The sequence below is a fragment of the Anarhichas minor genome, unplaced genomic scaffold, assembly GCF_050575085.1.
Source record: "Anarhichas minor isolate MPS153535 unplaced genomic scaffold, ASM5057508v1 ptg000010l, whole genome shotgun sequence".
NCBI lineage: Eukaryota > Metazoa > Chordata > Actinopteri > Perciformes > Anarhichadidae > Anarhichas > Anarhichas minor.
This window is the reverse complement of record NW_027466456.1, coordinates 7513516-7531875: the sequence shown is the minus strand read 5'-3', so window position 1 is coordinate 7531875 and position 18360 is coordinate 7513516. Positions and strand designations below refer to the sequence as shown.

The 18360-nt window shown below is 40.0% G+C and overlaps 2 protein-coding genes across 4 annotated transcripts; both read right to left on the bottom strand.

Moving 5' to 3' along the window:
* Positions 1 to 2167: 2167 nt before the first annotated feature.
* On the bottom strand, positions 2168 to 6276 carry mibp (muscle-specific beta 1 integrin binding protein). 3 transcript variants are annotated; one of them, XM_076087952.1, is made up of 8 exons: positions 6078 to 6276; positions 5352 to 5442; positions 4823 to 4871; positions 4425 to 4599; positions 3165 to 3236; positions 2908 to 3014; positions 2682 to 2767; positions 2168 to 2467 (listed from the first exon to the last, which is right to left on the bottom strand). In XM_076087952.1, the coding sequence occupies exons 1-7, from the start codon at positions 6101 to 6103 to the stop codon at positions 2682 to 2684; spliced, it is 606 nt and encodes a 201-aa protein (XP_075944067.1). In that variant the 5' UTR covers positions 6104 to 6276; the 3' UTR covers positions 2168 to 2467. The 3 variants fall into 3 exon arrangements, with proteins under 3 accessions (XP_075944067.1, XP_075944066.1, XP_075944068.1); XM_076087951.1 differs by having other exon boundaries at positions 2168 to 2470; positions 6078 to 6273; XM_076087953.1 differs by lacking the exons at positions 4823 to 4871; positions 6078 to 6276 and having other exon boundaries at positions 2168 to 2470; positions 5352 to 5436.
* A 3844-nt stretch (positions 6277 to 10120) lies between these two features.
* Positions 10121 to 15537, bottom strand: atcaya (ATCAY kinesin light chain interacting caytaxin a). The gene is made up of 11 exons (XM_076088606.1): positions 15438 to 15537; positions 13321 to 13379; positions 12957 to 13205; positions 12252 to 12425; positions 12031 to 12133; positions 11615 to 11746; positions 11153 to 11239; positions 10835 to 10933; positions 10603 to 10638; positions 10264 to 10335; positions 10121 to 10151 (listed from the first exon to the last, which is right to left on the bottom strand). Exons 1-11 carry the CDS (start codon positions 15512 to 15514, stop codon positions 10121 to 10123), a joined length of 1119 nt encoding a protein of 372 aa, XP_075944721.1. The 5' UTR covers positions 15515 to 15537.
* Positions 15538 to 18360: the final 2823 nt, after the last annotated feature.

Sequence of the window (18360 nt, the reverse complement as noted above, 5' to 3'; positions counted from 1 at the left end):
TTTATGATTATTGCATTCAAAACCTAGCTCCCTTTGAACCTGCGGTGTACTTACCCTGCAGTGGGTTACAGACAACCAAATTGAACTAAAGGACAGTACTTGAGAGGATGTACTCGGTTATTCTCCACCACTCGGTTTGAATGTCAACACGGAGACAGCAAACTTGAAGTTGCATGCTAAAACAACGAGAGATTCTTTCCATGTAGGTAATAAACCTCAGTGTCCTGTGACTCACGCGCATAGAGAAGAGGTTTGTGAATCCAAAACAAAGACCTATAACTTCCCTGATTCCTCAGCAGCTCACTGACACCGTGGTGCCTGTATTCAGTTGTTGTTCTTACTCAAATGGGGCCGTTTAAAACATGGTCAATTTAGTAGACAGGAAAAAACTTCATCAGATTTACTCACACTGAATCAAAATAAGGGAGTTTATTTTTGACACTTTTGTCATGTGATGAAAAATATTGGGAACAAAGAGCAGTGGAGGACAGGTCTGAGAGTTATATTACTGACTTTATAGAGGCCCAGCATGCCAATGGATCAGTCACATGATTCACACAAGCTGTGAGTAACGAGGTCACGTTTGTCCAGGAAAACATCTAGACTGGATTTTGTCTTCACTGTAAAGCTGCTTGGTATAATTAAGGCACCTTTTCGCACTTGCCTTTCCTTGTGTGGTGAAATTTGCATTATTAGATGGGGGCACCATTACCCCAAATCAGGGATTAGGGATATTCATTTAGATTTTTTTTTCCTGACCGACCCTCGTTATCCAGCCATTTACCGACAAGATTAGTGCCTTTCACTCAGCAGGGTGCTGTTCCTCAAAACCCGCCCAGCTGCAACAATAACTGGAGCACCGGACAGGTCGACTGGGGATACTTGCAGCCCTTTTCCTAGTATGTCGTTAATTGAATAAATTTAAAATAAAACTATGCCAAAGATAATTCTAAAATAACAAAACATGTAAATAGACTCAAATCATGTCAATCGACTGAACCAACTCAACTTCTAAAAGTGCGATGTATATAAAGATTATTGATTAATGTGTTCATTCATTAAGCCCTTAAACGTTTGTGTGGCTGATATGGAAAGTGTAACACTTTCAGTGGACTTTTTACTGCTAATCGTCAAGTTGCTGCAACCGGTGTTTTCTGAGTTAGATCGTCTAAAGAAGACGTCTCACGTCTCTGCAATTAATGCAATCCTTAATGTGTTTTGTCATCAAGTATTTTGCTAACATTAACTATTGACACATGTCCTCCAAATTGAAGTTAAAAAAAAAAGCAAGCAGATATTATCGTCTTTTCTCCTTGATGAACAGACCCGCATGTGTGTGTGTTTTAACAGTCATCACACATACTGATGTCATTTTTAGCACCGGGAGTCCAGGCCAGTGTGGTTTACTCCACGTCCACCTGCTGGAGCGTCACAACAATCACCTTGTCACTCAATTTCCACAAGACACACACACGACAGATCACACGTACAAACAGCTGATGTCATCAGGAATGGGAAGACAGATCGTTATTTTAATAGGCGTCAAACTGAATGGGAACATATAGATGCACTACTTTTTCAAATTAACAGGAGACCTGTAGTTAACTACCGCTTTATAACCAAGAATTTATTCAACTCCGACTCAAAAATGAGCCAAATCACTTTCAGACAGATTTTGATGCCAAAATGGTCTTTGTTCTTCTAATGGCTGTCAACGTACTTTGGGTGAAGAATACATGCACCTACCTGACCCGTTCTTTATTTAGCTGTGGTATGATGAGCTGCTCACACCAACTCTGTGACAGGATAAGGTATTCCCTCAGGGGAAGTGAGAAATTATTCTGGCCTATTTATACGCATGGAAACATAGGTGATGACGGCCTCGTGTGCTGTAAATCTGGTGTGTTAGTCTAAATCTTGTGGTTAGTCAATGACATACTCATGGGGACTATCAAGTCCTGATCCCAGGTCTGGGATGAACAACCCACACTAAATTAATACTTAGGTGACAAGATGAAACTGTCCAAACAACTACCAATACTCAAGTTTATCAGTATTTACAACTATTAAAGGCAATATGTAGTTCTCATGTAAGCTCATTATTATATTGCAAGTTCATAAAAACCCAACTGCTAAATTGAATTTTGTGAAGACAAGAAAATAGAGATTGTTTATGTTCTGTATATCAACAGCAACTAATGCATTTATTTGTAGGAGAATGCGACAAATGTTCCAGTACAAGTCAGTGGTTTAACATCAACATAGTAATGTTCTGGTTCAAAAATGAGTTAAAAAACAAAAAACACAAAAACATATTTACCATCTGAAGATGATAAAAAAAAAAAGACAATGATAAGTTAACATTGCTTTGTTTCATTCACAAACAAAGAATAAAATTAGAAAAACGTCATAAAAAAAGAATCCATGGGACTATTTACAAGCTCTGTACAGGGATGGAGGAGTCTTCCTGCTGCAAGAAAGCCAGAAAATAATAATACCGTTAGGAGTTTGTACACTTTTACAATTGTACCAGTTCATATACATTTGTATTTTAGAAAACATGCATTTTGATGGGTCGTCCCTCAAATATGGCAGATTTTTGAAACTAGGACATTAAACATCCCTAAAATGTAAATTCCCTTCAAATTGGAAACAGTGACGCACTTAATCGGTCTTCTTACCTATAAACGATTGAGCAGATTGTTCTGAATGTCCTCATACGCCTGGTTGTAGATCTCCTCTTTGGACTTCAAACCATCCAGGCACTCTGCAACAGTTAAAAAGTTCACCAGTTAAAAATCGCACAACAAAAACTATTGGAAGTTTAAAATAAATGACACTTAATTTCCATGAGCTAATATGGATACATGAAAAAAAAAAAAAAAAAAAAAAGGACGGGCAACATACGGATATTCAAGCCACTGCTCTCCATCTCCCTCCTGTGCTTCAGGTACATCGGCCACACGTGGCCATCAAACAGGCCGGGAGGGTCGGGGACGGTGTACTGCCTCGTACTGAAAGCAATAACAAACTGTTAGAGAACGTGCACGAGCCATGAAAGGATTATGGGCAAAAACAGCTGCAGTCAATGACTAGAAAAGAGTAAATGTGAGAATGTATTCTTTAAAATGTAGAAAAGGTAAAAACACTTTGTGTACGCTCACCTTCTCCTTCTCTTGCACTCCTCGTAGGGAATCGTGATGCAATATCTCTTGTCGAAAACATCCAGCAGAGGCCTAGAGGGGAGATGAAGAAGGACATCGAGGATTATACAAGTTTTCAAACAAACTAGAGAAAAAGGACAGTCGTGTGACTGCTCATACCGTCTCTTATCTACGTATCTCTCTGCAGTGGGCTTGATATTCATCCCTAGCACACAGTGTCCACCAAGCAGCAGTGTGCTTTAAGGACAACTAACAAAGTCTGCTGAAACCCTTATCTTTAACTGCAGGACCTGCCTGAAGGGGTCCACGTACACGTACCAATAGTAAGCATGCAAAAACGAACATGTGACATTACAGAAATAACGTATACAATCTTTGTCGTCATACATTTCTCAGTATTTGCAAGAAACACTGTTCCCCTTCACTGAAAATGACGTAATGTGAACGAGAGACGTCATTCATTTCATTTATGTTCTGTATATCAACAGCAACTAATGCATTTATTTGTAGGAGAATGCGACAAATGTTCCAGTACAAGTCAGTGGTTTAACATCAACATAGTAATGTTCTGGTTCAAAAATGAGTTAAAAACACAAAAACATATTGACCATCTGAAGATGATAAAAAAAAAGAGACAATGATAAGTTAACATTGCTTTGTTTCATTCACAAACAAAGAATAAAATTAGAAAAACGTCATAAAAAAGAATTCCTAGCATACAGTGTCCACCAAGCAGCAGTGTGCTTTAAGGACAACTAACAAAGTCTGCTGAAACCCTTATCTTTAACTGCAGGACCTGCCTGAAGGGGGTCCACGTACACGTACCAATAGTAAGCATGTAAAACGAACATGTGACATTACAGAAATAACGTATACAATCTTTGTCGTCATACATTTCTCAGTATTTGCAAGAAACAGACTGTTCCCCTTCACTGAAAATGACGTAATGTGAACGAGAGACGTCATTCATTTCGTTTATGTTCTGTATATCAACAGCAACTAATGCATTCATTTGTAGGAGAATGCGACGAATGTTCCAGTACAAGTCAGTGGTTTAACATCAACATAGTAATGTTCTGGTTCAAAAATGAGTTAAAAAATTTGCAAGAAACAGACTGTTCCCCTTCACTGAAAATTACGTAATGTGAACGAGAGACGTCATTCATTTAGAGCCAGATTTAAAAACACAAAATAAATTTTACATTGTGCAAATAAACAAAAATGCTAAACACACACACACACACACACACACACACTTACGGGTAGTTGTAGAGCAGGAAGCCCTCCACGATCAGAATGTGGGTCTGCTCGCCTGGGTCGGCCACGTCGGATGCAGAAGACAGAGGGACTCCGTGGGAACGGGCGAACTTCACTGGGTTCTCGATCCAGCCTTTCACCGTGTTGGTCATGGCCTCCATATCCATGGCGGTTATCACTACAGAGCAAGGTGGATAGAAGAGGAAGGGAAAGGATAGATAGTGAATTAGATTAGACGTTATTCAAGAATATAAAAAATTGAAAATGTGTTTTGCATTTTGCTCCAAGTTACGAGAGGGTATGAGCTTAATGTTGTGCGGTGTATGTAATGTTGGAGGGAGGAGCTATATGACATCAAAGTGTAAACAATAAGTCTTATGCAGTCTTTAGTGAAGGCTTACCATCCCATTGTCTAAAGCCGTCCTCACCGACTTCTATCTGATCGGGTTTCTGAAATAACATTCACCAATAAAACATTGCTGCAACCTCACGGCTCTGAACACAAGTGGCAGATTATACTCGCATGCAAAGAGTACTACGGCTAGACACGCACACACACACACACACGCAAGCAAGGAATTAACTAAATGACACAGCTATAAAGAAATTGGGGGGGAAAGGGAGATTAATCACTCTATATTGTGAAGGTGATAATGGAAATGAAGTAGAGAATAGATGCACAGGCCATGTTTGAATATTGTTAATTGATTTAAGGGTTGTTATATGGCTATATTCAAAGGACACAAGAAGCAGTAAGAAGGGACAAGCAGGTAGAGGAACTATGCTCCAAAGACATTAAGCTAATTTCTATAGCTACTGTGGGGAACATAGTGCCGGAGTGGCAGCACTCACTACTTTGCTCACATGCAATGCAGAGTTAAACGAGGAAACCGCTGGCTAACAAGAACACTTTTTATTGCTAAAACTCACCTTGAAAAAGTCATCTTGGTGCACAACACAGCAGTGGGGCAGAGTCTTGACCAACTTGTTTGTCAGGGTGGTTTTGCCACCATTCGTGACTCTGTAAACAAAAAGCAAAACGTGATAAAAATGTAAATTAATAATGTGTTGCCAGCTACAGTTTTGATTTTAAACTATTGTGATTTGCAAGATTTCCGTCAAAAGTGGTGGCGTGGTGCCATTTGTTTACATGGTGACTCAAAGTTTAGTTAATTTGTTATACAGGGAAAAAGACACATTCGCTTTAAACACGGTTAAGTGTGTGTGTGTGTGTGTGTGTGTGTGTGTGTGTGTGTGATTAAAAAGTAAACAAATGGTGGTGAATAAAAAGCACATGCTCAGTTTTCATAATAGCTGAAATAACATGGATTAAATAGTGTAGTTTCCTCATATATATATATATATATATATATAAAGGTTTGTATATATACATGACGAACATAACATTAAGCTGGTTTTGGGACAATACTCATGTTAAATCTCCCTCCACTTTTGAACAGAGTCTCTCGGTGAATTTCAAATGTCCCGCTCGATCCATGACAATAAACCAGCCACACCGGACATGGCTGTAAACTGGTTTAACTCTTTTCTGGCGGGCAGCTGATAAAACATGGTAACAGTCTCCAAACAACTACCAGTCAGTTAAACCAAAATGTTAGTAACTAACAAGCTATTTAAGAAAAATATAAAACTCACCCGCCAATTCCTATAATGTATTTCATCTCTTCGTCTCTTCTCGACTGTCCTGCTCAACGTCAGCTGAAGAGACAGTCAACAGTACTTTTATACTAAGTCAGGATAAAAATCAAACAAATCAAACTCTTCAAAAAAATGTCGTAAATTTAAGTTTTGTCGGTCTGTCGGCATTTCTTACTACTACTGCTCCATTGAATGAGCACGCGAGCCACTGCAATTTATATCCAACTTGCGTCGTATTGCGTCACCACTCACGCAGGCAGGGGGCGTCCTCGTGGTCGGACGTGCTCGTGCTCTTCTTGGCTCGTGCCTACGTGCCTCTCCGCAGCAGCCAATCAGTGCCCACAGAGCTCCTGCCACCAGCCAATCACAGCCCGTAAACTTTCACACACTTACATATTTCACTTCACCTGCTCTTGTCCAACACAGCGATGATCAGCAGCTCGTGCTGTTCCGTTCAGCCGTTAATCCACCTGATGACCGTGGAAAACTACCATTGATGGTGTCTTATTGATACGTCCAATAGATACAGCGGTCTAAAATGGAACATAGTCACATAAAGTGTATGTTTACAAGTCTAGTTTTTCCAGGCCAAACTCTGTATCTGAAGAAGAGTATTAATGAGCTCCCATATGAGTACACAGAAAGTGTGAAAAATACATTTTGGGAGGAACAGTTTATTCAGTTATATGTACAAGGCATAATCGATCATATCAATCTAAAGCACAGAACCATGAATGATAGATCATCTTCCCCATTTAAATCTGAGCAAACATTTTACGGCAGACAAATGATAGGCAAAGAATTTGTAATAATATAAATATTGTGCTTTTATAGTCAAAATGAACATTTTGATTTTTGGAAAGGTGATACAAACCATTTCTATGCAAACCTTGCTTATATTACTGGGTGAAGTTTGATATAATAAACCTGTAAACTACAATAACTACAAATGGAAAGGCTACACTTTATGTCACTTTGTCTGGATTTTAAAAAATCATTTGATGCAAAAATAGGCACACAGTGCAAACAAACCTCAAACACAAAGAATGACGAGCTGCAGTAACTGAGCTGTTCTATCAAGGAAGATCAATATTTGATGAAACTGCTCATGTTTGGTTTACTGGTTTGAAAACAGCCGAACAGGACTAACAATATTTGAAAAGTTGAACCTAAAAAAAGGCAAAAGAAGTTAATTGAGATGGCACTTTAGAAACAGACATTTCATGAGACTAGTTTTAACAAAGAAGCATAAAAAGGTTCATTCTTTACGAACTACACAACTGCATGCCATCAATGCTACACAAAATATGCTTTCAGTAAACTTTTCTCCACCTAAAAATAACCAAATCTTATTAGTGCAAAACAAGGCAGGCAGGCATTACAATTGATGCAGTTCTTTACAAAAATAATAAATTCTTACTCCTCTGCTCTCCTGCTACAATAAGTTGAACAGATGGAAGACACGAGAGAAAATCAATGCAACCCCAGAAAACATCCGATCCCTAATGCATTAGGATGTTTGAGAAATGTTAAAACTTCGGTTAAATATGGGAATGTGCTGACATCGTCCCAAAGGTTCATCAGACACAACCACATAAAAACATAAAGGGGCTGCCGCTCTGCTGAACACAAGCTACATTTTTTAAATAAGCTACAAAAACTTCATAATTCTGGAAAAAAGATCCTCAGAGGCCACTTTATACTTCATCAAGTTAGTGGTCATGAATATGATTTCACAATCTAAGCTGACAGCAAACGTTCCCATATGAAACAGATCAATAAGAATTATAGATATGCACAATTAATAACATTAATATGCATAATCATATGTACAATGTTTGTGTATTGTGTCTTGATTATTGCCACTTTCATACAAAATTATTGCAGATGTTTTGTCTACGGCGGGTTAGAATTATATTCGTCTTATGTCATACAATATATAATATGATTACAGTCTAAATGTTGATATATAAAGCACATGTGTTTAATGTTGTATGACATATATTTATGTGGCCATAACCATGTTACACAAAATAAACAAGCATTGTATTTTACAACACATATATGTTTCTTAAAGATTTTGTCATTTGGGGTTTCCAGGTCACAAATTAAAATATTGTTCATGTTTCTGTATTTTTCTACACACTGAGGCACACCAATAACACATGTTACAGTACAGATGTTAGTACATTTGGACATTTTCAAAATGTCACTACGGCAAAAGAGAGATACAGCTGGTATGAGGCAAACAAAGATGAAGGCGTCTGATGCATTGTTATTTACATCGAACACACATTATATTCACACGAACCAGCATGAATATAAATGTATGTTTGGTCACACACTGACCTAACATCAGCATCTGCTACATCAGTAATGTTTCTGTTAGACATCTCTGGTCTTGCCAAGTGTTAAATATTTCATAACATATGTTCACATCAGTTGTATCAGGCAAAAAGCTGATTTCTCCAATTGTCAGATTTTTGATGAAGAATTCGTCATTTTTTTCCAGTTAATTTTGTATATTTATTTAATTATTAACAAAAAGTTTTTGAAGGCGTAATCCTAAACTAAGTTACAACATGAGTATCATCAATTGGAGTTACAGTTGTTTCACCCAACACTGTCGTTCTTTAGTCTTCCAGTTTATTTTGTTTTGCATTATAGAGCGTGAGCTTCTGTCAATGGCCTGGTCCTCCAGAGCATCACGATGATGTAATATTACAATGTGGGCGATACAACAGGTCCGACCACACAGCAGGTTAATGAGTCGATGAACCCAGCTTTCCATAATGAAACACTTCCTGCAGCCACTTCCTTTGTACATTTTCAAGTTGCCATATGAAAACCCCACTGGCGGAGAGGAAGAAGGGGTTCCACACAAAGGGTTAATGAGGAGGAGCGTTCACCATCTTCATGGCACAAATCTACAGCTGGATGTTGGTAAAACAGGGAAGCGTATAGTAGACTTGTTGGACACCGCTGCTTCATACAGGTAAAAATCCAAAGGTTCATTCTCCATACGTCTGTCACACACTGCATGAAGAGAAGGACATGCTTGTGGATGATGAAAGCATGACAAGACAATAAAAACATTTCTGCTGCTCATGTATCATGTAAGGGATAAATTGCCTTTAGTACCAAAAATCTTCAAATATACCCTTCTAAAAGAAGTTTTGCTTACTGGAGATTTAAATAACTTTTTGGATTTTTTTTAAATCAATCACTTGTTGCAGCGTCAAGCTCTGAACTGAATATGTGCTTAACCTCCCTGATCCACCTTGATGGTTTACTTAAAGCAGATGAAGAAAGAGTTAATCTGTTGATCCTGACATGTAAAACTTAACCAAAGTCACGGCTCCAGTCTCATTTGGATGGAGCCTACATCAAAATGCAGGCAAGACACTGACTAGAGGAAAAGGGCACTCCAGAGAAGCTACTTTAAAAACCTGAAAAACAAGTCCGTCTAACGACCAAGCATCCATGTACAAGACATCACAAACCACAGATAGATATCCCCATTGACAATGGAGGAGTATCAACTGTATGAATGTGAATCGGAAAACATAATTATCTTCACCCATTGCTGCGCACTGTTTCTTTGTTAATAATCTATATGTCCATGGCCTTTTACTCAGCTAAAAGCACACTTGAATATTCTGTTTGATTATTTCGGTTTAAGAAAGAATTCACACAATTAGGCTACTGTTTTTCAAAATGGATAAATGCATGATTGCTTTAAAATGCATGTAACAAAGGAAATCTAATAGAATATTTAACATTTTGTTTACGTAATAGAAAGTGTAAAGAGTAAGCACACATACTGAAATATTAGACTTTGATCATAATCTGATTGTCGTATAAAATATATAAAAACAGTACACTGGAACTGATTATTGGCCCCTATTTAGACATCTGTGTGGAGATACAAAGCGCTATGTGGTGAATATATTTCAGAACAGAAAGCCACATCGGGGCTCCTAAAAGATACACAACAGTGGTTTATATTACCTTTACCTGCTGAGAAGCTGTCCTTCTCATTACTCTTGATCTACAAGCATAGACTTCGGCCTGAAAATGAGAAAGTTGAAGGGATGACAACGTACCAAAAGTGAATGACTGTCCCAACTATTTAAACGTCCGATGTGAAAATATGATTTTTATATCCAGAGTGGACCATTACCTCTCAGATTTTTTAATTGGCTCCTGTGGGATTGGCTGCTGCTGCTGCTGTTGTCTGTGCTCCTGCTCCATCCTACACACACACACACACACACACACACACACACACACACACACACACACACACACACACACACACACACACAGAGACAGACAGCAAGAGAGAGAGAGAGAGTTATTATAGGCATTTGGGCTGATGCCCATTTGGTTGTGAATCTAAAGGCAGTCTTCTGCATCCAATTAATTCAATTTAAGTGCTTTAACCGTAGTTCATTTCAAGTGCAATTTTGTATGAGCAATATATATGTATGAGAAGCTGATCTTATCAAATGTATTTTACCTTTCCCTCCTTACTTTAATCCTCTCCTCGTCAAATCTGAAAATAAGTAACACTGTTAGATCCTTCAGTAAATTCAAGTCCTTTTAAAGAGCTCAAGTATCTTATTTTACTTTTATTCAAACACATTACTCTTGTTCTTTGCCAGATGTACATGAATGATCATTATAAGGCAGGACAAGCTGCTGTCACTGCTACGGCTCGTTTTCTCCATCTAGTGGTCAGAGATACTTACTGCACTACACACTCGGGTACATGGACATGATCCATGGGGACGATCTCTGCAAGTTCATCCAGGCTGTGGACATACTGGATCTTATTCATGAACTTCACACTGCAGAGAGACAACAACAACAACAACACGACTACCGTTACAGTCGCTGCATCACCGATGTCTCAGTTACAAAATCCTCATGATCAAAAGCACAGCCTGGTCCTCATTAGTTCAGTACTAGAAAAAAACATTTTAACTTGTGCACCGAGTTTTGTGGATTCCCTGCTTTCAGATATAATTGTTCAGTTGTTGGTGTGTGTGAGTGTGTGTGTGTATTACCTGATAAAGGGCCTGGATATAGCCAGGACGGTGCGTATGAACCATGTGGGATGAGCGATGACCAAAGACTTCAGGTTCTTCCTTAATCTGCCCTCACAACACGAAGAACAAGTCCATTCAGTTAACACAGTTAAGTTATTGTTCAAAATAAATACATATTAAACTGATAATTATTGAGGATTCTCTAAACAGAGTCCTGTTGTAAATGTAACCTTGGAGTCATCCTCAGACTCGTACTGACAGCAACTGACAACTTCCATTAACCTCCAATTTGTGTCTGTCAGTTCCAATGTCATGCATTTCTGTATATTGACGGTGAACAATACTCAGCAGCTAATAATAGCATGTTGAGCCGAAATCATATTTCAGTTCAGAACTGTCATCTTTTAAATGAGTATTAAGACGTGTTTTATAGACAGCACATCACAAATATAATATCTGAGTAGTTTCTCCTTTTACCACCTTCTGTCAATCATTTGGTAACATTTCTTGAGCCAACTGATCCCAGGCATTTTACTCCGGGGAGTGGCTCCGTTCATGTAGATGATCAGGTAATCTTCAGCCACCAGCATCTCCAGACTGCTCACCACATACCTGGAGGAAAGGGAAGGCTGTCATGTGTCATATGCAAAACACTGAATAACCTCAAAACAGTTGCACGAGAGGGATCAGCATCATGGACGCCCAGATGCATTTAAAAGAACTGGGAATTTAAAAAAAGAATATGATCAAGACATGCCTGCTTTTGACCGAGCCATGTGACTTTCCTCCCAGACATGATAATAACTAGCCAACTAACTTCTGACTTTGGTGCCCAGTATACACATTAATCTGTTCTCATTATCAAAGCCTGTACTTAAAAACTAAGAGTCACTCACAGGAAGAGGTTCTCCATGATGTAGTGGTAGTCTGCACAGCTGTTGTCAGGCAGGTAACAGGCAGAGAAAACGATGATGGCATTAAGCCCCTCGCCATAATAACCTGATGGGAGAGAGTTTCAGTTAATAGTGAATAATGCTTCTCTGCATATGAGATAAACTGAAAACCATCTTCTAAAGACTCTCATGAGATTGATTTAATTGATTTCTGATTGACTGACCTCCATGTGTGATGACCCGGAGGTAGGGCCTGATGACCTGCATGTCAATACGATGCTCCTGTTCTCCGATAATCACCGTCCTCCAGAGGCGTCCGTTGTTGATATTCCCCTGTTCATCCACGTCTCCTGAACCGCCAGCGGGACCTGCTTTGGCCGAGGCCACCGGCGTGTCATCTGGACGAACACAGAGACAGATTTTATTCTGAAATATCTGCCACATTGCATTGCACTGGTTCCAAGAGAGAGTGAAATGTATTGCCTGTGTGTAACCTAATCTTAAGTAAGTGTTGAATATTAGATTAACAAAACTGCAGTTACATTTTGTCTTGCTGTCTAAGGATTAACATTTATTAAGGATTAGGACTCAGGTTTGTGGCTTAATTTAGAATTAGTTTTAGGTTGAAGATATATCTTCAGTTGTGTACAATGGTGGAAAAAGATCCTTTACTGAATCAAAAGTGGAAAAAAGTTGAAAGTCATGAATTCAAAAAGTAAAACATACTAGTGTCAAGTAATAAAAGTAAAAGTAAAAATTATGCAGAATGGGTCGTTTCACAGTGTTGTATTATTATAGATTAATATATATTTCTTTGACTGACAAATACATGAAAGAGCATTTTAGTGTTGTAATTTGTAATTTGCTGATTCTGCAAACTTCAGTAGATATCTGTCTAGATATATGCATATGTGTTTTTAACCACCTACCTTCCCACTCCAGCTCATTGCCATTGGTGATGAACTCCAGCGAGTCTGTCTCGTCGGGCGTATCGATGTCATCAACGTTGATGTCCAGGTCATCCGGTGTATCCAGGAAGTCATCTGACAGCAAAGAGCCCTCGCTTCGGTCCAGTGAAAGGTTCATCTCCGGGGCAATCAACGTACGCCGTTTGCGGTGGGACGAGGACATGCCGCCTCCTCCTCCAGGTGGGCTTACATTCAGGAAGTTAGGGGGAGCTACAGCAGGACGAGGAGAGGAGAGACAGATCCGAAAATGTTAGTGATGTCATAAATCAGGGTTATTATGGACTTTCCATTATTGACCAATCAGTGACCCCCGATGTTTACTTACAGGCTCTGTCATCTGTGAGACCACAAGAGGGATCCATGTCTCCGTACTCTGGTAGTGGTCTGGAGGGAAGCATACACAGGTGAGCAACCAGCACTGAGCTTGTTGAGTATAATATATAATATAAAGCTGGTCATGATGCTGCTGAGAACAGAGGTTCAGCAGAACAATCATGGCTCTCACTGGATCTTTAATACAAGCAACCATAACTTTTGAATGTAGCATATTTATCTTAAACTCCAGTCTGTTCTCCAGCATACAGCAGTCTCAAACTATGGCCTCACAATAGAATGTAGCATTGTGATTAGGATGGTGTTCAATGGACCAGTAAAGGCGTGGGTGTTGTAACTGATCTGGCTAAGCGCTAAAAAGAGGAGCAAGCAGAAGATGATAGAGATGGTAATTAACTTCTCTCTGGGGGGGATAAAGGAGAAAAGGGGAGGAATAAAAAATAGAGACTGAGTAGAAGAGGGAGAAGAGGCAAGAAGTATGTCTACGCATAGACAAAAAGGTGCAGCTCTCTTTCCCTCTATGATCCTTGTTATTTACCCTACGCAGAAGGAGGAGCAAACTGGAGATCCTGCCACGCATATTGTGTAGCATCCGTGTGTTTTTTTTGAGAGTAAGCAAAACTATGCACATTAGGACAGACGTGTTGTTTTGCATATGAGCAACAACACCCGATGCAATCAGGGACGTGGAAACGTTTACAACTAAATGGAAGAGATGCAGAGAGTCACAGCGCAGTGTCATTCAGCAGAGAGGATCTTAGCTGCATTCCTGCGAAAGCCAACTGCCTCTTCCTCCCATCTAGAGGGGGACAGTGTGTGCTCCCCCTGAGCCAACAACACTGGCTTTAGCCCAGAGAAACAGACACTGATGAACGGTTCCACCCTTTTCCCCCGAGGATCCCTGCAGTGATTACTAGTCCAATGCTTCTTTTGTCAGAAATTAAGTCAATTCTATGAACAGATTCATGGGGATTTCTAGTTTTAACAAAAGCAAGATAATCTCTTTTGTTCCAGTTCATAGCTGCATTGTCCTTCAGCTACAAACAACAATCACATGGCAAATCAATGATGCTTACCTTCTGGAAATAGCACGGGGCTGCTGTTGTCAAGGCTGATTCAAATAGCTTTTTAACCTGACACACCTTTAGATTTAGTCTGCTTACTCAGTCCCTGTTTGCTCAGCTTATATCAGCAGTGTAGAGCAGAGCATCTCTCACAGGATGCCTTGATAATCCATTTGCTGCTGGCTATTCCTTCGTCTCTGTCTGGCTTTAACCAAAAACTGCCACCATTTTCCTGACGACGCTGTGTTGTTGATCAGCGACTGCTCTTGCGTCAAATGACGTAGCCTGAGACCATCTACAGACAGAGCTGCACCTGCTCCCTGGCTTCCTGCCTCCCATTCTGACGGAGGAGGAGGGGGGAGGAGGAGGAGGAGGAGGAGGGAGCCCAGAACTGACTGTCGTCACACTTCTCCCCTGCTCCTTTTATGCCCATCAAGCTCTGCATCTCCACCTCTGAACATCAAATTCCCACACTCTCTAAATCGTTTTAAAACCTTTTTTTTCATCATTTATCTTTCTCTCTGTCCGTCTATCTTTCTGTGAACATGTAATTAAATGTCACTGGGCTCAAACCTTGCACCCTGTACATTTTACAGCAACACAATAAGCTTATATAGATCCACTGTTGCTTTTATAATAGAACAGAAATAAGATATGGCTATCATAAATATAGGTAAGCTTTTATAAAATAAAAACTGTCAATATTACAAAACCACAGATTAATATAAACAGCACTGCTTCTAAATCCACCCAGACAATAAGAATTAAGAAACCCTGTTTGGCAATTCATCCCTAAATAACTGCACAATTAATCTTAAATAATGAGATTCTAATCCATAAATTAAAATGTGCTGCATATTCACCAGCACACACATTCACAAGAATATGCCGTATAGTTAAAGGCACACACACAGCTCTAAGAGATGCCATAACGACAGCTTTTTCTGCTCAAGTGTTTCATAGTTTTCCACTTTCAACATCATCCAATTGACATCAAAAGAACAGTGAACGAGATGGTGATTAGTAGAAAGTAAAAGGATCCCACCTGGGGAAGTCTTCATCCTGCCACTCGTCTTTCACCTCCAAGTTCTCCATTCGTAGAGTTGCCTCTGTGGTGCCCATCCCTCAGGGAAGAGAGCAGGGGCCTGGAGATGTGAAGAAAACTGTTTATGAATGAACTCCAGTTACAATAACAAAGGAAAAGCTGTCACATAAAATGTGTGTGCTTACTAGACAGTCAGCTTCATGGCTGCACTGCAGGAACACGTGTTTGACTTAGATGACAAAGGGAAAAGTCAGCATTGTTGCAGGATTTTTTTTCAAATAACTTTCCATTGCAATTTGGGGGCTGTAACCACTCTTCAGTCAGATGTTTTTTTTTATCCCCGACCCCGGAGGAGCACATGAGAGAGGCATGTGACTGACTCGAACAGAGCCCACTTTGAGCACAGCTCTCCTCAAAGTCAAATATCACATACAAATTTCTTCCTAGGTGGAATTCAAGAGGCCAATGTGGAGAACGACATGCACATTTAATCCTCCCTCACTGCTCCTTAATCCTGCCGCACTGATGTGACTGTTGCCTTTTACGCTCAAGCTTTATGTCACCAATAGTATTAACAGAAGAAACGAAAACTTCTCTTAAAATCTAATATTCATTTGTTTGTGCTCAGGAGTTTGAAGAGAATCCACATACTGGTGAATGCCTTTACAATGATTACACACCGACTGTATAATCAACGGTGGCATTGAGATGTACTGCACTCTTCTTAATTATAGGATGTAATGCTGGAATCCAGATGCGTTATCACAACACAACAGTGACACATTAATAACAACAGGAAGCACAGGTCTGTTTTGGCTGGTGAACTGCATGAGAGGAGCACTGTGGATATTTAATTGGACCGTAAGTCCTGTTCTCTTTGTAGTCCTCCACTCAAGTATAAAATGTCTGAGCAGCTTCTGCTGAGTGACAGAGGATGGTCAGGTTTGTGTTGGAGGTTATTCTTACAAACAGAGGAAAGGCACATTATAAGTGCTTGTCAGGGTCACATTAATGCAGTTCAGAGCGTGTTAGGAGAGCGCAACAAAAATACTGTTGTGGGAGAATAAAATACAACAAACATTCTTGTCGGCAGTGCATAATGTTGCTGTGATATAATTACTGAAAGGAGTGGAGTGGTTTTGGCAGCTACACTTGTGGCTTTAATGGAAGACAGCCATGTCTCACATAGAGGAAATAATTAATTTTTACAGGCCTAACATTACACATAAGGAACAAAGCAAAGATAAGAGATTGTACCATGAAGCAAAATCCACTAACACATCACATGTTTGTAAAATCCAATGTGACAACACCCCATAAAGAAAGGCGTTAAGCAAGAGGGAGAGCAGAAAACAGAATAAATCAATGACAATGAGGTTTCTTCTTTCTCACACCATGTTTGACAGGCTGGGAAAATGTTGACAATGTAATGCAAATATCTTTAACCTTTAATGTTGTATTATGCTACCCATGTTCAATCATTCTGCTTGCAAATTCCAATATTGCAAAATATACTAAATTAATTGCCATCAAATGTGCAAAACGTCACAGAGTAAAGAGACCCCACCGCCTTTCTGGGTCATCCCAAATGTAACAGCCAAAAAGGAAAATACCTAAATGGATTTCATGTGTTAGTGGACACGTTGTGCATGCAGTCAGTCTAAGGTGTCTGATTTGTGCAGTGAGCAGAATAGAGATGCAAGGACGTTAATTCAGTGACTATATACTCACATGAGCGTTGTGAGATTCCCTCAAAACCTCTCGCTGGTCTGTGTGTCCTCCCTCCTCCTCAGTCACAGACGCAAAGATTCAAGGGGAGATATTCCTGATCCTCCACATCAACAGAAAAGCAGAGGTCAGGCTGAATTTTCTCTTCTCACGCTCCCTGTCTTACACTCATTCACATGCATACACACACACTTGTGCACAGACACAGTCCTAGTGTCCTCGATGTCAGCCGCTAGCCAGCAGCAGGTGTCTATAGACAGGGGGCACCTCTGTGGTGGACCCCCCCCCTCTTCTCCTCCGCCTCTGGCCACCTTTGTTGGGGAAAGACTGGCCGTGAAGAACGAGCTGACAGCCTGCCTCTCAGCTCGCATACGTCCACACCACCAAGACACAAAATTCCTTTAATCAGAATGCATCTGCTCTGGCATCATGATCTCCCTCCCTATACCGCCTTCTTTTCCCATGCTTGTAAATCCAAATACCTTTTTTTCCACTCCCAAATATCAATTCAAACCCTCTCCGTGAGGGGAAAATGAGCACCAGTCTCTGTGTCCCTTTACCCCATCAGATAATCCTGCTGTTGCTTTCAGTGGTCCTCTATGTGGCTGCTGTTCCCTGGCAACAGCATCTCTCTCTCTCCATCCATAGCTTCTCCCCTCCTTCTCTGTCTCCTCGCCCCACTCTCCTTCATACACCCCAACTCTCCTCACGCATTAATTATTCAGTCCCTTACTTCACTTGCACCCAACCAATCATATCACTGCCCAGTTTCCCTGCAAAGTGTGCTGCTGGCTGCACATTCCTATAACAGGCCTCTCTGTATAATTAGGGCATTATGTTCCTCTTGTGTTCTACTAATCACGTCATGTATATTTTTTCTATTTGAATCTGACATTTGTGTCCCTCTTTAGATTTATGGCATAACTGTCATCAATATGTGGCGTTCGCGAGGGGACGTGTTTAAAACCCAAGGTCGTCTTTATTAGCTGGGACATTATGGTTACCAGGCAGTTTAATAGGAATCTGAATCTGATGATATGTTGATTTATTTTTGTCTACAAACTCAGTGCCCGGTAGTTAGGTTTAGATGAGATATATTATTTATTGTCATTAATGTGTATGTCAGCATGACTGACAGGCACACGCGACATTCAGCAGATACAGCAGAACGAGATGATTCATTGTACGTTACTTC

What these genes read in the sequence shown, in the direction of transcription:
- mibp (XM_076087952.1), bottom strand. Translation starts at nt 6,103, where the DNA reads ATGAAATACATTATAGGAATTGGCGG. An exon ending in CGGCTTTAGACAATGGGATG is followed by an intron (nt 4,600 to 4,822) that starts GTAAGCCTTCAC and finishes CTTGCTCTGTAG; the next exon opens with TGATAACCGCCATGGATATG. An exon ending in GAGTGCAAGAGAAGGAGAAG is followed by an intron (nt 3,015 to 3,164) that starts GTGAGCGTACAC and finishes TATTGCTTTCAG; the next exon opens with TACGAGGCAGTACACCGTCC.
- atcaya (XM_076088606.1), bottom strand. Translation starts at nt 15,514, where the DNA reads ATGGGCACCACAGAGGCAACTCTACGAATGGAGAACTTGGAGGTGAAA. An exon ending in ATTAAAGTAAGGAGGGAAAG is followed by an intron (nt 10,336 to 10,602) that starts GTAAAATACATT and finishes GTGTGTGTGTAG; the next exon opens with GATGGAGCAGGAGCACAGAC. An exon ending in CCAATTAAAAAATCTGAGAG is followed by an intron (nt 10,152 to 10,263) that starts GTAATGGTCCAC and finishes TCTCATTTTCAG; the next exon opens with GCCGAAGTCTATGCTTGTAG.